The following is a 20,214-nucleotide window of genomic DNA, read 5'->3' on the forward strand; positions in this document are numbered from 1 at the left end:
GACAAGCTCTGTCTGGATAAGAATATTTGATTGTAGAACTGCTTTCACATAACTTCATCCCATTATAATAATTCAACCAGCAGGAAAAAACAAACAAAACAAAACAAAAACGCTCCATGTATAACTCTTTGCACACTGACCACAACCTAATGCATTCAACAGAAGTACTAGTGTGTTGAATCTGAAGTGCGTAGAGTCTTTTAATTGACTTGTACAGTTATTTTCCCGGTGCTAATGGAGAGTTTTGTGATTACTTAGTCTGAATTATCTACTGGTTTTAACTATCACTTCCCTGAATACAGTGTTTACCAGGTTCTACGTGTGAAGCTGAGAGCTTTATGTGCACGGTACTATTATTTTCCTCAGTTTACAGATGTGGAAGGCAATGTGTAAGCCAAATGATGTGTTGAAAGTCCAGGGGGGATGAATGCCTTTTGCTTAATCCCTTGTTGAAAAACTTCTTGAGTTTTGGAACGCAAAAAATTAAATATAGTTGTTACTGTTCCCTGAGGATTCAAGATCATGCACTCTACCAGCTTTGTCATTGTGATTCTCACATAATTTTACATGAGATAGATGACAAGGGAAAGAGACTGCCTTGAGGTCAAGCAGACCTATGTCTACTTCTAACACAAAGAGAAGCCATGTGACTTTGGCAAAATTACATTATTTCTCCGTTCACAGTGTTTGGGGGAAAATTGAAAATAATTTACATAAAGTGCCTAGCACAGTGTCTGGCATATTATAGGTGTTCAATAAATGTTGCTGGTGGTGTTACTGAGCTGAGGTTCAGCTGTTTGCCTCTTGAAAGCCAATGCTTGAAGGATAAGTGCTGGTGGGAATGGAAAGGTTGCTTTATTCAGGAGGATGGTAACCTGGGGAGATGGCAGACTCATGTCCAAAACCAACTCTGAGGATTTCACTTGACCATGAAAGTTTTTAAAGGAAGAATCATTTGGAGAGGGGGTCAGAGTCTTTGTTATCTTCCATTGTATGCAGACTTTCTTCTGATTGGCTGGTGGTGAGTTAACAGGAATCTTGTACTCAGCCAGAATTTACCATCCTCCACCTGGATGGGGGCCTTAGTTCCTGCAGAAGAAATCAAAGGTATTGTTATGTATATTCCTTGAGGAGGAACCAAGACCCTGCCCCACAGCTGCACCATTGTTTCTTGACTGTTCCTCCTTAGTTTTTGCATTCCCTCCCTTCCCTGATTAGCAGCTGTTTGAATTTGCCCTTTGGAACTCAGGGAAGGTCGGGAAGCTGAATGAAGCCTATTGCCTACAAACAAGAGATGGGGGACACAGAAAGGATTTGTACCCAGGAGGGCTCCACAGGTTCCTGCTCCATTTTGGTATTATTTTGCTACTGATAAAATTATTTAGCCATATAAACACATAGTGCTTAAGAAAATTAAGTGAAATCTCCATTGATATTACAGCATTTCTAGATATTTGTTGCCTAAATATATTTCTGATAAACTTAGCATTTGCTGCTTTCTACTTGCAGTGTAATAAAAAATAAATATTTGGTCTTTGTCCCTAGTTCCTGGCAGAGTTCCCCAAACCTTTGGAATTCCCTGAGTGTTAGGAGTGTCTCCTGTGGTTCCTAGCAAGCCCCTCTCAGTCACATCTGAGTTTATGCTAATGAGGTGACTTTGAATGGGGCCCTAGGTAGGTTCAGGATGGAACTGATCACCAGAAAGACCAAGTGATTAAAGGGTGGAAATTTTCAGCCCCACACCTGAACTCCAGGGAGGGAGGGAGGCTGGAGATTGAGCTTTATAAAATTTCTTGAACAAGAGAGTTCAGAGAGCTTTTGAATTGGGGGACACATCCACATGCCAGGAAGGTGATGCACCCCTACTCCACAGGGATGACAGCTCCTGCACGTCAGATATTTCTGGACTTCACTCTAGGTGCCTCTTCATCTGGTTGTTCATTTGCATCCTTTATAGTAAGCTGGTGAACATAAGTGTCCACGTTCTGTGAGCCATTCAAGAAAATCATCACACCTTAGGAGCCAAGTTCGTCAGAAGTGTGGGTAACCTGGGAGTCAATACTTGTGACTGGCGTCTGAAGTGAGGGCAGTCTGGTGGGGCTGAAACTGCACAGCTCAGATTGGGACTTAAACCCATGGTCTTTTTTTTTTTTTTTTTTTGCGGTACACGGGCCTCTCACTGTTGTGGCCTCTCCCGTTGCGGAGCACAGGCTCCGGACGCGCAGGCTTAGCGGCCACGGCTCACGGGCCCAGCCGCTCCGCGGCATGTGGGATCCTCCCGGACCGGGGCACGAACCCGTGTCCCCTGCATCAGCAGGCGGACTCTCAACCACTGCGCCACCAGGGAAGCCCCCACGGTTTTTTAATTGAGGTCACACACTTGGTCTCAGGACTTAAGGAAGCTCAGGTTCTTTATGTCTCCTTGCAGAAAGAATTCAGTTGAGACACCAAGTGATAAGAAATAGATTTATTTAGAGAGATACACATTCCAGAGACGGAGCGCAGTCCATCTCTAAAGGCGAGAATGGCCCTGGGAGAAACACACTCCACAGACAGAGTGTGGGCCATCTTAGAAGGCAAGAGGCCCTGAAATATGGGGTGGGAAGATTTTTCCAACTATCTTAAGAAAGGGTGGGGATTTCCAGGAATTGGGCCACTGCCTTTTGGCCTTTTATGGTTAGCTTCACAACTGTCATGGTGCTGGTGGGTGTGTCATTTAGCTAATGTATCACAATGAGCATATAATGAGGCTCAAGGTCCACTGGAAGTCGAATCTTCCTCCATCTTGGACCTAGTTGATTCTAACCAGTTTATGTCATATCCTCAATAGCTGTGTCATTCTTTTAAAGGTTGTACCCTGCCCCCATCCCTCCTGTTTCAGGACTGAGCCTTTAACCTGTGGAATTTGATGCTAATTCCAGGTAGTTAGTATCAGAATTGAATTGAATTGTAGGACACCTAGTTGGTGCCCGAGGAATTGGAGAATTGGTTGTTGGTGTTGAAAGATGCCCCGGACTATTAAAATCTGAGTGAAAACATAATAACAATAAAGCCTGTTTATGTAAGCTTTCGTTGGTTGGTATCTGGTTAATCGCAGTTTTACTGGACCAGTGGTGCATTGGCAGCTGGTGTGGACCATGAGCATTGGATATACAGAAAATCCTTGCTGTCTAATCAAGCTGAGGATGGAGATGTTATTTTCCGAAATAAATACATGCTCCTGTGGAGACCTATCCAGCGGTGTGTTGCTACTCCAGGTGACTTCAACTTTTCAGCAAAGAGCAAGGGACAGTGCCTGTAACCACAGGGTAGCAGGAAAGCTTGCATGTCAGGCCCAGAATGACATAAATGTAGAGGAGCACAGCCCAAACAACTTATTTGTTTCAGGTCGCAGCCCTATATATACCTTCAGGTGATTAGATGTAAGAAAAACATTGGCCGGTCTAACCTTTGAGGCTAAGAAAGTGCATTGGCCAATGTCTCATTTCTCTTTTCTTTTTGTTTTACTTCATCTGCTGTGAATGACCCTTATTTTCTTATTCCTATTTTATGACAGTTAAAAAAAAAAAGAAGAAAGAACTCCCACTGTGCAAATATTATACTCATTTCCTTGGCCTGGAGGGAAGCTGCTACAAGAGAAATCCTGGATTTTTTTTTTTTTTTTTCATTCAGATCTGAAAGGAAATGCCAGGTTTTGAGCAACCCTTGTATCAGCCCCTCATCTGAAGCTAGGATCCCCAGAGCCCTGGGGTGGGAAAGTGAGTCATTTCACATGTGGGCAAATCAGACATTGAAATTTTATGAGGCTCCCCTTTGCGGGAAAAAGGGACCATTGCCTCTTAAATTGCTGGCCTCAACTGAGAGGCACCTTCTCCCTGAAGCAAACTGGGAGTGTTCCTGTGAAGCTTTACATAGCTCACCTCTGTTTTAGGATAAAACATTTTAGAGTTAGAATAGTTGCACTAGGTTAACTGAGTAGGTGTTTGTACTGCACCTTTAATTTAGTAGAACATTAAAAGCAAAAATGACTACTTGGAATAGCAGGGTCTTTGTGTGTTTAAAATTCAGACCAGTTAGTTGATGGCCTGTAGAGACCCTGATTCCTCCTTCCAACCTGGGGAGAGCTGGCGTGAGCTGGGTGGTGGGCGGCTTCAACATTTCCATCATGGGACCTGTCTGGAACTCACAGTCCACAGGCCAGCCCCGCTGGGAAACAGCTCACATCCACCCAAATTTGCCCTCTGCTGGGAAACAGCTCCTCCTCTCCTCCCTGATTGCTTTCTCTTAAGAGGAGAAGGTCGATGGCACCCACCGCTTCCAGGGAAGCCCTTTACACAAGCGGTGGGTGCCTTTGAAAGGCAAACTGCAACAGGAAGGCTTTGAAGGCAAGAAGGGACTTTTTCATCTTTGCAGGCCCCAGCCAGAACATTGGTCCTCAGTGCAGTACAAGCAGTTTCAAAGTTATCTCCCATGCTGATATGAATGTGATAATATGAGCAGAGAGGCGCCATAATGATTTCCTTTCAAATGGCTGCCTCACCATTTATCTTTGCACGCTGTCAAAGACTGATATGGTCGGGAGTTAGCAGTGGCGTGGAATAATTAATCTCACACTGGGGAAGTAAGTTCCTCATTTATCTCCAGAGAAATTAGCACTGCATCGACAGGAAAAGTAGACGATACAATGAGAAAGGAGAATGGGTGTGGTATTTTTAACTCCCGGTGACAAATTGTAGAGTTTTGATTGAGCACCTACTACGTGCCTAGTGCTGGGGATGCTGATGATGCCTGTAGTGGAATAGCTCATAGTCTCTTGGGGGTCATATAGTATTTCTAAATGCTTGTCACCTTTACGAATGTCCAGAGCTGCTATGGTGATGCTTGTACCGTCATCTCAAGAAGAGCAGAATTTCACTGAATGTCTGCACTAGGTATTGTTTGTTTGTTTCTTTTTATAAATTTATTTATTTATTTGTTTTTATTTTTGGCTGTGTTGGGTCTTTGTTGCTGTGAGCAGGCTTTCTCCAATGCAGCAAGCGGGGGCAACTCTTCATTGCGGTGCGCGGGCTTCTCATTGCTGTGGCTTCTTTTGTCGTGGAGCACAGTCTCTAGGTGCGCGGGCTTCAGTAGCTGTGGCACGCGAGCTCTAGAGTGCAGGCTCAGTAATTGTGGCACACGGGCTTAGTTGCTCCGCGGCATGTGGGATCTTCCTGGGCCAGGGCTCGAACCCGTGTGCCCTGCATTGGCAGGTGAATTCTTAACCACTGCGCCACCAGGGAAACCCCTGCACTAGGTATTGTTCAGGCTCAACTTCTATGAGAAAGAGCCCTTCTTCCCCCATCACCAATACAAAGTGGCTTAAGAAGGTAACACTCCAGAGGTTAGTGGCCTAGGACTAATGGGACATTCGGCCGCTCCCAACTGGGGGCTCTCTCGTCTCTGGATTCGAGTCTTTCCTATTTTCCAGCCAGTGGGAAGAGAAACAGGGAAAAAACATGCCTTATGTCTAAGGGTAAGACCTGGAAGTAGCACTCCTCACTTTGCTTGTATGTCATAAGGCCATACCTGCTTGCAAAACAAAAAGGCAAGAAAATATAATCACTAACTGGAAAGCCGTGTACCTTAAAACCAGTTGGGCTGTTCTCTTTGTAAAAGAAACAAAGGAACGAACCTAGATATTTAAAGGGACAGTAAACAATCTCAGCCACAGAGATGTTGGGTCAGTTCCTTTTTGCTTCTCTAAATTTCCAGCAACTGACTTCTTAAATGAGGGAACTGGAGGAGGCGAACTCTACAGTTCACTTCAGTTCCAAAGTCAATAACAGCCAAAGGTGTTACTGAACCAAACTTGGGTCCACTCGCCAGTGCACAGTAATGCCAATCTACTGACACTAGGTTGTGGTGAAGGGAAGTGCAGCATTTATTGCAGGGAGTTCTGGACAGCTAGTGCTCAAAACACCCAAACTCCCCGCTGGGTTTCAGGAAGGCATTTTTAAAGGCCAGGTGATGGAGAGAGTCGCAGAGTACTGAGCAGCTCGTGCACAGTTCTCTGATTGGCTGATGCTGAGGTAACAGGGTGGTGTCACAGTGGTTCACATCATTGATCCTCAGGCTCCAGGAGGCCTGGGGGCCATGTGCTCATGGTTATCAAGTAGTTAACATCTTCCATTTGGTGGGAGACTTTTAGCATCTGTAAAATAACTCAGGAAACGTGCATCAGATACTGTTGTCTAGGTACCTCAGAGAGGAGCTAAGGAGAGGCTATGGGGGAGGGGTTTGTCCCAGGAAGGCCCCGTAGGGTCCTGCTCCTTTACTAAGACTCCTTCTTCCCTAGGTTCTGCCATGTAGGAGCCATAGTGATGTACTCTGTGCAGGGAATTTTGTTTTGAGCCGGATTCTTTTGTTTGGAAACATCAGGTGCTGACCCTACACCGAATTCAAATGAGAACAGGGCATGGTTCTAAGAAGCAGTTTGTGGAAAGAGTCAAGCCTGTAATCCTCTTCCTTTGAGGCTGTAAATGCACTGACTGGGCCAAGCAAAGCAATGGTGTGAGCCCTGTGAGCCCGAAGCAGGGTGATACTGGTGGGTGGCCAGGGAAGCCTTCTGTTGTGGAGAGATCCACAAAGGCATGTTTCCTCAGAAGAAAAGGGGATGCTGGCCTGGGGAGAAAAGCAGAGGACCAAGGGAAGCATGCAGATGTTTTTAATGTACCGCGGCAAGCATCCAGATTGCACTTCTCATGCAGTCAGATGGTGAATGGTTTTTCTACTGAAGGGAGAGTGTTTTTGATAAGGCCCAAGAAATCTAGGCCACAGCTTCCCAGATGGTGGCTTTGGAACATTGTTGAACCACCCCAGGCAGTTGAATGAGGCCTGAAGTCGCTAGAGTCCCAGGCAAGTCCTCTGCAATCGTGTAGGCCTCCTCCATCTCCCTCATTTTCTCTGTGTGCTGTGATTTGGAAAAGAATGAAAAGCACTTGATAGAGGCTTCCAGTTAGAATGTGTTCATGCTAGACATTTGGGAACTAGCTCAGCTGGTCACTATGGTGATTTAAATAAGTTGTTTTATCGAGACACATTGGCAAATCAGGTCTGGTATTTCGATTTCCTTTATGAGGTGAATAGTGGGAAGAGGTTCATTTATAATAATTAAGGAAGATTTATGCAGTGAGTACTTTTTTTTCCTGTATCCTGTTACATGGTTGGTGTTTTATGAACAAAAAATGAATTCTAGATATTAACTATTTAATTCCAAAAATTAAAGGATCCTCAATGAGCTATTTGTAAATTAGAATTTAATAAATGGAAACTTTTTGAATGTGCTAGATTAGAAAAATATTTAAAGGAAACATTGCGAATTCTTTAGTAAAGTGAACAATCATCCTCCACAAACCTACCTATTAGCTTTGATGAGGTCAGTAAATTAACTCTTTGCCTTTGGCAGACAGCTCATCTCTTTGTAAAGGAAAGTCAGTTTCCTCCACTGTAAAATTATTTTCAGTAGGGTTGGGGCAACTAGCAAAGTGATCTCAGTGTTTACTCTATCATTCTGAGTTGATGTTCCCTTTGGAAAAATCCATGACTCAGAAATATACTGAATGAAAATCTCCACCATAGGAAAACTGTGTGTGGATTGCCAGAGTGTGGTTTCTGTGATTGGAGGTGTTTTCTGAGCTCTTGACGCTGCAGTGCAGGGTAGATCAAATGAACAGAGCAAGCCACAGCCACTTGTTCTGCTTCCACCTGGTTTGCTTCTCCAGAAGTTTCCAGATTACAGCAATGCCAAAGTGCCTATTAGCTTCAATGGAACCACCTCATAAATTGTTAAACGGACAGTTCAAGTTTAAAATAATTGCCCTAGGCTTCCCTGGTGGTGCAGTGGTTGAGAGTCTGCCTGCCGATGCAGGGGACACGGGTTCGTGCCCCGGTCCGGGAAGATCCCACGTGCCGTGGAGTAGCTAGGCCCATGAGCCATGGCCGCTGAGCCTGCGCGTCTGGAGCCTGTGCTCTGCAACGGGAGAGGCCACAACAGTGAGAGGCCCGCGTACAGCAAAAAAAAAAAAAATTTTTTAAATAATAAAATAATTGCCCTTATTCTGAGCGGTGATTTTATTCGCATTTCAGCCATTCCTGTAGATCTTGTTAGACAAAAGATTTCACAGAAGCATCATGCAAAATGACGAAAAATAAAGCATTGGTTAAACCACATCCTGTTTAGGACTGATTGCTGTATTTTCCAATTTATTATCCATCCTTTCAAATAATATGTCTTACTGATTTTTTAAAACTATTATCAATTAAAAGCTACCATTTAAACACAAAACTCTTAACAAAGAAAATGGACCTGCACTCATTAAATATTTCTACCCAGTGAGCTTCTTGGCTCTCTAAATGACCCATTTTTCAACTTCCTTTTTTTAAAATTAGAATTTTCTTTCTTTCATCTCTGATTTTCCTTTTTTTCAAAAAAAAACCCCACGATTCCCTAGATTATCTTCTCTATTGTTTCATTTATTGTAGCCCCAGTTCTAAGATATCTGCTTTTGTGGTTTTCCTACAGTATTTGACACACTTTGGCATTAGTTAATATATAACCCCTTTACTTTTCCCTCCCACTCCTCCCTCAATAAGTTCCACCTAGGGGTATAAAAATACAAATTAAATGAACGGGTCATATTTTTGCGCCTGATCTTGCCCCTGTGTCTCTATTTCTGCCTTTAGTCCATAGTATCCTGGAAAGCTGGATTTTTTTTTTTCTGAGACCATAAAGTACACTGCGCTGTACTCACCCTATCTTAGACTCTCTCTATTTTTACCATAATGGATCAATCCTATCTACCATATCTTTGGGTTCCAGCTATATGTCTGGTAAAGTAACTCAAGCTAAGGTCACTAAACTCAATAAGGTCTTAATGTTTATCCTGAATTCAATCTAGTAACAGTTCTTTTAATTGAAAATTGTAAGTCCTTGTGTATATGGGTGAGGAGTATGAAGGTGGAGAAAGTAAGAAGGGATATTTTACGTAAGAGGTTCTATCTGGCGGACTTAAATGGTGCTACTCAGGCTTGGATCTCATCTACATAATGTTAAGACCAGCCTTGTCTGTTAGGCAAGAGGAAATTTAATTTGCAGTCAACTTCATTAAAGGATAAATTAAGGTACCGTGTGGGAATTGAAATCATCTAAGGTAATAGAACACGGAACTTGCCTAGATTTAAAACTGGGTCTTTTGTTAGTTTCATTCATAATGACACTATCATAATAGCTACATGTGTTAAGCACTTATAAGCCAGGGACTGTTTAATATACTTTTACATTTATTAATTCACTTAATTCCCACAACACCCTGATGAATAAGGTTCTCTTGTCTCCATTTTATGTATGAGAAAACTGAGGAAGAAAACAGCTTAAGAAGTTCCTCTCAGTTCGTATGGCTGGTAAACTTTGGAGGTGGGATTTTATCCCATATACTCTTCATCAGTATTTATATTGTATTAATGTGGTTTGATGAAAATGATAAAAAGAGCAATGACTCTTTAGGGCTCAAAAGAAACTGCTCAAACCCATATTTTGGTAGTATTATTAATAGCAGCAGGATCAGCTGTTAAATAAGTGTTATGTATAAGGGTCTTGCCCTTGGATAACATTAAAGCTTTCTCGTGAATCTACTACTGTGACCAAACTGCAAAGTATGCAGTGGATGAATAATTAAATCCAGATGTCTCTTCCAGCAACGGCAGCAGCAAAACCTGGAGGGGGAAGGGTGAAGGGAAGATAGAAGTGACAGACTCAGTATTCATAAAAGCCATGATAATTAATTTTAAAATCAAAATGTGTTTTAAATGCCAGCCCTCCACTAATCCTATGAATCGCACAATAAAAAGTAAAATCCTCCTGCCGTTTAACATCCAGCAATACAAAAACCTTACTGTGTCAAATGTAATATGCATAACTGGATTCCCAATTTGGTTTTCTTAAGGAGAAATAATTTAGTTATCATTAAACTCTTTGGGAAATAGTTTTAATAATGTTCTTTGGTTATCAGGGGTATCGTTTTTCCTTCAGGCAAAGAAGAGAAAATGTGCAGCTAAAACCTTTACTGTATGTGATAATGAAGTCATCCCATTTCTGTGCAGGACTGCAGCAATTCTTTATCACTCAACATAAGCAGAGGTGTGAAAGCGGGCAGTTTCTCAAGCTGTAGAAAATTGCTGAATTCACAGATTTCTATCTCAACACAATGAACTGGCTATGTATTAAATGAAGCCCAAGTTTGGTTTGTTGGATTGCTGTGTTTTTTTTTTTTAGGACTGTGATTATTTTTTGAAAGAATAATAGTTGGAGGAAAAACAAAATCCGTAAAAAAAGATTTGTAATTGTACCAAGTGTTCCTTTATTTTATTACAGTACATAAGAGGGGTAAGAAAAACGACGATTGCTAAGCTGATCTTCATGCTTTCGTCTTTATTTCCCTGTGTGATTCTCGGCCTGGGTGTGTTCTTGCCATGACAGTAGTCAGGAACATCCCATTGCCTTGCTTATCACTCTGAGAATGTGCCAGGCGCTGGTTCTGATGCTTACATAATTAATTAAAACTGTGAGCATCATTCTGGCTAGCTTCAGTACGGCCCTGCCAACACAGCGCTTTCTGGATCATTTCTTTAATATTCATTGACTTGCAGTCACTGAAGATACCAAATCTTTTATCAAATACCTTTCTTTAGGTCTGGTAAACTTTTTTTTGACCAGCTCATGGTTTGCACCTTCCCCAACCTTGTGCATTTCTAAGCAAACTTATTTCTCCTCTTCATTTCTTTGCCCACTCAGCCACCACTCTGATATTCCTTCATAAAGTCATTCTTTTCTGCTCTTGATAAAAGGGGATCCAGTTCTGTGTATACTCTGGAATTCTGTTTAAAAGTGCAGGTTTTTAATTTAGAGCCCAAGGCAGGATGTAGGGTGTGACAGTTTGGGCATGCCAAACTACTGAAATGGCATTATATTTACAATCCAGATGCCATGACAAGTTGGGAGGCAGGGCAGCTTGGCTGATAATTAGAGGGCAGATGTCCCAACAGTCTCACGTAATACGCATTATTATTTTTTTTTTAAAACATCTTTATTGGGGTATAATTGCTTTACAATGGTGTGTTAGTTTCTGCTTTATAACAAAGTGAATCAGTTATACATATACATATGTTCCCATATGTCTTCCCTCTTGCGTCTCCCTCCCTCCCACTCTCCCTATCCCACCCCTCCAGGCTGTCACAAAGCACCGAGCCAATATCCCTGTGCCTTGCGGCTGCTTCCCCCTAGCTATCTACCTTACTACGTTTGTTAGTGTGTATATGTCCATGACTCTCTCTCGCCCTGTCAAAGCTCACCCTTCCCCCTCCCCATATCCTCAAGTCCGTTCTCCAGTAGGTCTGCGTCTTTATTCCTGTCTTACCCCTAGGTTCTTCATGACATTTTTTTTTCCTTAAATTCCATATATATGTGTTAGCATACGGTATTTGTCTTTTTCTTTCTGACTTACTTCACTCTGTATGACAGACTCTAGGTCTATCCATCTCGTTACAAATAGCTCAATTTCATTTCTTTTTAAGGCTGAGTAATATTCCATTGTATGTATGTGCCACATCTTCTTTATCCATTCATCCGATGATGGGCGCTTAGGTTGTTTCCATCTCCGGGCTATTGTAAATAGAGCTGCAATGAACATTTTGGTACATGACTCTTTTTGAATTTTGGTTTTCTCAGGGTATATGCCCAGTAGTGGGATTGCTGGGTCATATGGTAATTCTATTTGTAGTTTTTTAAGGAACCTCCATACTGTTCTCCATAGTGGCTGAACCAATTCACATTCCCACCAGCAGTGCAAGAGTGTTCCCTTTTCTCCACACCCTCTCCAGCATTTATTGTTTCTAGATTTTTTGATGATGGCCATTCTGACTGGTGCATTATTTTTTGTATATCTGAGACTTGGAACCGTAGCTCTGAAAGATAAATGAGAAATCACCTCACCCATATAATAAAAAATAAATTAGTTCTCATAATATTATTGCTTTAAAAATTCTACTTATTGGAAATAACATATATAAAAAAACAGAAGTCACTCATAATCTTTATTTTGGTATATCTCTATGAACATAAATATGCTGATTATTATTATTTTTACTTTTTTTTCGAAATGTGAACTCCTATTTTCTGCAAGTGAGAGAACTGGAAGCCCGGTGTAGTTAGGTGACTTCTGAGATCACCCAGTTAATGAGTGGCAAAAAATGAGATCAGAATCCCACAGTGTCCCGATTGTCCTGTCAGCTTTCTTTCCAGAATACCTTTTAAAAAAGTTTTTTTCCCAGCTTCACTGAGTTATAATCAACATATAGCATTGTATAAGTTTAAGGTGTACAATGTGTTTATTTGATACATATATATTGCAAAATGGCTGGCATTACCATTAAGTAACACCTCTGTCAGGTCACATAATTCCCATTTATTTTTTGAGGTCAGAACATCTAAGATCTCTCTTGGCAGCTTTCAAGTATATAGTACAACATTATTAACTTTGATCACTGCGATGTACATTAAATCCCCAGAACTTACTCATCTTATAACTGAAAGTGTGTACTCTTTTAATAACATCTCCCATTCCCTCCCCACCCCGCCTCTTCTTATTCTTGAATTTGATTATAAGTACAAGGAAGCCCACTCTTTGATCCCTTTCTGAGTAAATGCTTGAGCCAAATCTGTAGTGGCTTCTTGAGAAAGCTGGAAACAAAGTTTTAAAGCCTTGGTTAAAGTATTCTGATTAAACCTGCATGGTACCAAAGCAGTAGCCTAAAGTTTGGAAAATTCTAGTTGGTGGGGTTGATTCATTTTATTTAATTTAAAGAGTACTTGGGAAAAAAATGTAATGGATTCACTGCCTAGCCATTCTTGAGTTCCAGCCATTGAACCCCCTGTTCGTAATAGAGCATCTTGTAACTGTAGAATATTAAGGTTTATTGAACCTCCCTTCTACTCTGTTATACAGTATTTTTCTTACCTTTAATGCTTCAAGTCCAAGACCTTGCAGTTTAAAGGCAAAAGTCAAATTTATTACCACTTTTGTGGTTTTGTATACAAATTTGGAAAAAGAAGGAAAGCTGGTCACTATGTACATTATTTTACAATACAAATATTTACATCAATTGCCAATTATTACACAAGAATAATTTTTCCCATAGCAACAGGGAGAGATAACTATATTTATAACACTTCAGAAGGAAATCCCAGTTGAAGAGAGGTGTCTGTAGAGAAATCAGATTTTAAAGCCTCAAACATCCTGGTTTTGTCATAGGTGGAAAATTTTAGAAGAATGCGTTCAGCTGTTTTATGAGTTATGGAACCAGGAAAAAGTGGGTTTTCCATACTGCCCACATGTATTTTATGTACACACAACTCAAAACCGAGTAAGCCTTCAAACTTCAAACTTCACACATAGCTATTGTCCTCAGAAGTACAGTTGGGTGTAAGTCAGAAGGAAATTATTGGAAAAGAATGAAATTATAAAGCGTCTGAACACTTCTCACATGAGGATCCAGAAGAACTTCCATAATGCTGAAGTTACATTCTTTTCTCATCTAATCTAGTAGGCTGTTTCGGGGGAGATCTTTCTATTACTCAAGTTATTGCTGGTTTCTGCTACAACATCTCGCTCAGTTCCCTTTCCTGTTACCCTGTATCTTTTTTTTTTTTTTTTTTTTTTTTGCAGTTTGAATCACCAGTTTTTTCTTTTAACATCTTTAATGGAGTATAATTGCTTTCAATGTTCTGTATACATATATCCCCATATCCCCTCCCTCTTGCGTCTCACTCCCACCCTCCCTATCCCACCCCTCTAGGTGGTCACAAAGCACGGAGCTGATCTCCCTGTGCTATGCAGCTGCTTCCCACTAGTTATCTGTTTTACATTTGGAAGTGTATATATGTCAATGCCACTCTCTTACTTCGTCCCAGCTTACGCTTCCCCCTACCTGTGTCCTCAAGTCCATTCTCTACGTCTGCGTCTTTATTCCTGTCCTGCCCCTAGGTTCATCAGAACCTTTTTTTTTTTTTTTTTAGATTCCATATATATGTGTTAGCATATGGTATTTGTTTTTCTCTTTTTGACTTACTTCACTCTGTATGACAGACTCTAGGTCCATCCACCTCACTACATATAACTCAATTTTGTTCCTTTTTATGGCTGAGTAATATTCCATTGTATATATGTGCCACATCTTCTTTATCCATTCATCTGCTGATGGACACTTAGGTTACTTCCATGTCCTGGCTATTTTAAATACTGCTGCAATGAACATTGTGGTACATGACTCTTTGAATTATGGTTTTATCAGGGTATATGCCCAGTGCTGGGATTGCTGGGTCATATGGTAGTTCTATTTTTAGTTTTTTAAGGAACCTCCATACTGTTCTCCATAGTGGCTGTATCAGTTTACATTCCCACCAACAGTGCAAGAGGGTTCCCTTTACTCCACACCCCCTCCTGCATTTTTTGTTTGTAGATTTTTTGATAATGGCCATTCTGACAAGTGTGAGCTGATACCTCATTGTAGTTTTGATTTGCATTTCTCTAATGATTAATGATGTTGAGCATTCTTTCATGTGTTTGTTGGCAATCTGTATCTCTTATTTGGAGAAATGTCTGTTTAGGTCTTCTGCCCATTTTTGGATTAGGTTGTTTGTTTCTTTGATATTGACCTGCATGAGCTGCTTGTATATTTTGGAGATTAATCCTTTGTCCGTTGTTTTGTTTGCAAATATTTTCTCCCATTCTGAGGGTTGTCTTTTCGTCCTGTTTATGGTTTCCTTTGCTGTGCAAAAGCTTCTAAGTTTCATTAGGTCCCATTTCTTTATTTTTGTTTTTATTTCCATTACTCTAGGAGGTGGGTCAAAAAGGATCTTGCTGAGCTTTATGTCATAGAGTGTTCTGCCTATGTTTCCCTCTAAGAGCTTTATAGTGTCTGGCTTTACATTTAGTTCTTTAATCCATTTTGAGTTTATTTTTGTGTATGGTGTTAGGGAGTGTTCTAATTTCACTCTTTAACATGCAGCTGTCCAGTTTTCCCAGCACCACTTATTGAAGTGGCTGTCTTTTCTCCACTGTATATTCTTGCCTCCTTTATCAAAGATAAGGTGACCATATGTGCGTGGGTTTATCTCTGGGCTTTCATTCCTGTTCCATTGATCTATATTTCTGTTTTTGTGCAAGTACCATACTGTTATGATTACTGTAGCTTTGTAGTATTGTCTGAGGTCAGGGAGCCTGATTCCTCCAGCTCCGTTTTTCTTTCTCAAGATTGCTTTGACTATTCGGGGCCTTTTGGGTTTCCATACAAACTGTGCAACTTTTTGTTCTAGTTCTGTGAAAAATGCTATTGGTAGTTTAATAAGGATTGCATTGAATCTGTAGATTTCTTTGGATAGTATAGTCATTTTCACAGTGTTGATTCTTCCCATCCAAGAACATGGTATATCTCTCCATCTGTTTGTATCATCTTTCATTTCTTTCATCAGTGTCTTATAGTTTTCTGCATACAGGTTTTTTGTCTGCCTAGGTAGGTTTATTCCTAGGTATTTTATTCTTTTTTGTTGCAGTGGTAAATGGGAGTGTTTCCTTAATTTCTCTTTCAGATTTTTCATCATTAGTGTATAGGAATGCAAGAGATTTCTATGCATTAACTTTGTATCCTGCAACTTTATCAAATTCATTGATTAGCTCTGGTAGTTTTCTGGTAGCATCTTTAGGATTCTCTATGTAAAGTATCATGTCATCTGCAAACAGTGACAGTTTTACTTCTTCTTTTCCAATTTGTATTCCTTTATTTCTTTTTCTTCTCTGATTGCTGTGGCTAAAACTTCCAAAACTATGTTGAATAATAGTGGTGAGAGTGGGCAACCTTGTCTTCTTCTTGATCTTAGAGGAGATGGTTTCAGTTTTTCACCATTGAAAATGATGTTGGCAGTGGGTTTGTAATATATGGCCTTTATTATTTTGTGGTAGGTTCCCTCTGTGCCTACTTTCTGGAGAGATTTTATCATAAATGCGTGTTGAATTTTGTCAAAAGCTTTTTCTGCAACTATTGAGATGATCATATGGTTTTTATCCTTCAATTTGTTAATATGGTGTATCACATTGATTGATTTGCCTGAAAAAGCCCTGCATTCCTGGGATAAACCCCACTTGATCATGGTGTTTAATCCTTTTAATTGCTGTTGGATTCTGTTTGCTAATATTTTATTGAGGATTTTTGCATCTATGTTCATCAGTGATATTGGCCTGTAGTTTTCCTTTTTAGTGACATCTTTGTCTGGTTTTGGTATCAGCGTAATGGTGACCTTGTAGAATGAGTTGGGGAGTGTTCCTTCCTCTGCAATTTTTTGGAAGAGTTTGAGAAGGATGGGTGTTAGCTCTTCTCTAAATGTTTGATAGAATTCACCTGTGAAGCCATCTGGTCCTGGACTTTTGTTTGTTGGAAGATTTTTAATCACAGTGTCAATTTCATTACTTGTGATTGGTTTGTTCATGTTTTCTATTTCTTCCTGCTTCAGTCTTGGAATTTATACCTTTCTAAGAATTTGTCCATTTCTTCCAGGTTTTCCATTTTATTGGCATATAGTTGCTTGTAGTAGTCTCTCATGATCCTTTGTATTTTTGCAGTGTCAGTTGTTACTTCCCCTTTTTCATTTCTAATTCTGTTAATTGGAGTCTTCTCCCTTTTTTTCTTGATGAGTCTGACTAATGGTTTGTCAATTTTGTTTATCTTCTCAAAGAACCAGCGTTTAGTTTTATTGATCTTTGCTATCCTTTCCTTCATTTCTTTTTCATTTCTTTCTGATCTGATCTTTATGATTTATTTCTTTCTGCTAACTTTGGGGTTTTTTCTTTCTCTAGTTGCTTTAGGTGTACGTTAGGTTGTTTATCTGAGATTTTTCTTGTTTCTTGATGTCGGATTATATTGCTATAAACTTCGCTCTTGAAACTGCTTTTGCTGCATCCCATATATTTTGGGTAGTCGTGTTTTCATTCTCATTTGTTTCTAGGTATTTTTTGATTTCCTCTTTGCTTTCTTCAATGATTTATTGGTTATGCTGGCTGTTGGGTGTTAGCATTGAGACGGAGATCTCTGGGAGAACTCTCACTGATTGACATTACGTGGGGCTGGGAGGTCTCTGGTGGTCCAGTGTCCTGAACTTGGCTCTCCCACGTTGGTGGCTCAGGCCTGACACCAGCCCAGAGCACCAAGACCCTGTCAGCCACACAGCTCAGGAAAAAAGGGAGAAAAAAAGAAAGAAAGATAAATAAATGAATAAATAAATATTTTTAAAAATATTAAAATAATAATATTAATAAAAGAAGAGAGCAACGAAACGAATAAACAAATCCACCCATAATAACAAGTGCTAAAAACTAAACTAAGATAAACATAAAAATCAGAGGCAAATCAGTTGCAGACAGCTAACCCCAAGTCTACAGTTGCTCCCAAAGTCCACCGCCTCAATTTTGGGAACATTTGTTGTCTACTCAGGTATTCTTCAGATGCAGGGTTTATTAAGCTGATTGTGGGGATTTAATCCGCTGCTCCTGAGGTGGCATAGAGAAATTTCCCTTTCTCTTTGTTGGCGCAGCTCCTGGGGTTCAGCTTTGGTTTTGGCCCCACCTCTGCGTGTAGGTCGTCCTCAGGCATCTGTTCCCCACCCAGACAGGAGGGGCTTAAAGCAGTGGCTGGTTAGGGGGCTTTTGGTCATTCAGGCTGGTGAGAGGGAGGGGTACAGTAGTTATAATTGGAATGTGGGGCGAGCCTGTGGCGGCAGAGGCCAGCATGACATTGAAACAGTCTGAGGCTTGCCATGTGTTCTCCTGGGGAATTTGTCCCTGGATCACGGGACCCTGCCAGTGGTGGGCTGCACAGGCTCCCGGGGTAGGGGTGTATGGATAGTGACCTGTGCTCGCACACAGGATTCTTGGTGGCTACAGCAGCAGCGTTAGCATTTCATGCCCATCTCTGGGGTCCGAGCTGATAGCCATGGCTCGCGCCTGTCTCTGGAGCTGGTTTAGGCAGTGCTCTGCCTTCTGTGGGCAGATGGGGAAGGAATCCCCTGTCCTTGTGCACCCCGAAACAATGGTCTCTTGCGTCTTTGGCAGGTCCAGACTTTTTCCCGGTCTCCCTCCCAGCGAGCTGTGGCGCACTAGCCCCCTTCAGGCTGTGTTCGCACCGCCAACCCCAGTCCTCTCCCTGGGGTCTGACCTCTGAAGCTGGAACCTCAGCTCCCAGCCCCCACCCTCCCTAGCAGGTGAGCAGACAAGCCTCTCAGGCTGTTGAGTGCTGGTCGGCACCGATCCTCTGTGCAGGAATCTCTCCACTTTGCCCTCTGCACCCCTGTTGCTGTGCTCTCCTCCGTGGCTCCGAAGCGTCCCCCCCCACCCCCCACCCCCCCGTCTCCGCCAGTGAAGGGGCTTCCTAGTGTGTGGAAACTTTTCCTCCTTCACAGCTCCCTCCCACTGGTACAGGTTCCGTCCGTATTCTTTTGTTTCTGTTTTTTCTTTTTTCTTTTGCCCTACCCAAGTACGTGGGGAGATTCTTGCCTTTTGGGAAGTCTGAGGTTTTCTGCCAGCATTCAGTAGGTGTTCTGTAGGAGCTGTTCCACATATACATGTATTTTTTATATATTTGTGGGGAGGAAGGTGATCTCCACGTCTCACTCCTCCACCATCTTGAAGGTCCCCCTTACCCTGTATCTTTTGGGAGGGTCTGATGATGCTCACCAGTGGATTCAGCCCTGCCCTTGCCTTGGGCACATCTTCTTCCAGGGCAGGGAGGAGCTTTGCCTCAGTCTTGTTGCTGGTTCCTCTTGGACTTCTGGAACTCAGTCCTTCAGCCACTTATTTCTCTTGAAGGGAACATCTCTGCTTTTTTTTTCTTTTTTAATAAATTTATTTATTTATTTTTGGCTGCGTTGTGTCTTCATTGCTGCATGTTGGCTTTCTCTAGTTGTGACGAGCAGGGGCTACTGTTTGTTGTGGTGCGCATGCTTCTCTTTGCGGTGTCTTCTCTTGTTGCGGAGCACAGGCTCTAGGTGTGCGGGTTTCAGTATTTGTGGCATGTGGACTCAGTAGTTTTGGCTCGCGGGCTCTAGAGCGTAGGCTCAGTAGTTGTGGCACACGGGCTTAGTTGCCTTGCAGCATGTGGGATCTTCCTGGACCAGGGCTCGAACCTGTGTCCCCTGCATTGGCAGGTGGATTCTTAACCACTGCATCGCCAGGAACGTCCACTGCTTTTCTTATGAGATGAGGATTCCAGTTACTGGGGTTCTACCTTGTTCCGCTGTTCCATTAATATTCCTCTTCACCCGGCCTACAGTCAAGCTTAGCACTATCCTGTATCCCCAAATAGCCACATTTAAAAATTAAAAAGAAGCAAATAAAATTAATTTTAAGACCATAATAAAATATAATAAATATATTTTATTATATCTTCTGAACAAAGATGCCACCTGTACAATTTCCATGAATATTTAAGAAGGTGAGTATTCAAACCTAACCTAGATGACTTAAGGGGTTACATATTTTGAAATGTTATTTTAAAATATTTCTTGATTTTCCTGGCTTGGTCAAGTATCTGTTTAAAAATTTGTATTAGACTTGCAGAAATGTACAAGGAGCTTTACAGTGCTCAAACATGGTTTAAATGTTCATCAAAATAAGTGAGAGCTTTCTCTGCTGAAGGTAAATATACATCTACACATTCAGCATGCTTGATGCTTGCTGTGTGTAAAGATACATTTGTGGATGCGTTTGAATAGGGCTTATAGAATAACAGGGCCTGGCTCCAAAGGTGAGAGGAAAGATATATCTTCTTAATAAACCTGGAATGGCTAATGTGCTCCTCTCAAATGAATCATTAGCTCTGTTCACATGACTCCAATACAAGCATATGCAAAAGCAAAAAGTCTCAGTTAATCCTTTCAGCTATTTGATGTACTCGAGCATCTAGATGTTCAAAACATCCAAGCTGCAATTTTTTGTTTTTATTTAAAAGTCTCCCAACACTTGCATATATTATTCCTTTTCTCAAAGACCAAGTACAGGATCTTTTCTCAAAGACCAAGTACAAGTACTTTTCAGTTCATTCTTTAAAAGTATAGTAACATCATTCCAGATTCATGGA

General features: G+C 41.3%; 1 protein-coding gene across 23 annotated transcripts in view; it reads left to right on the forward strand.

Moving 5' to 3' along the window:
• The window catches only part of NRXN3 (neurexin 3), a 1,692,180-nt gene that overhangs the window by 1,565,304 nt on the left and 106,662 nt on the right, over positions 1-20,214 (forward strand). The window contains exon 19 of one of the 23 annotated variants that reach the window (XM_029238316.1): positions 9,654-9,674. The exons of the other annotated variants lie outside the window; for them this stretch is intronic. Coding sequence (XP_029094149.1) covers positions 9,654-9,674 — 21 coding nt within the window. The remainder of the gene's footprint in view (positions 1-9,653; positions 9,675-20,214) is intronic. 23 annotated transcript variants of the gene reach the window in all.

Source organism: Monodon monoceros, unplaced genomic scaffold, assembly GCF_005190385.1.
Source record: "Monodon monoceros isolate NGI ecotype Baffin Bay Population unplaced genomic scaffold, NGI_Narwhal_1 Super_Scaffold_21, whole genome shotgun sequence".
Taxonomy (NCBI): Eukaryota; Metazoa; Chordata; class Mammalia; order Artiodactyla; family Monodontidae; genus Monodon; species Monodon monoceros.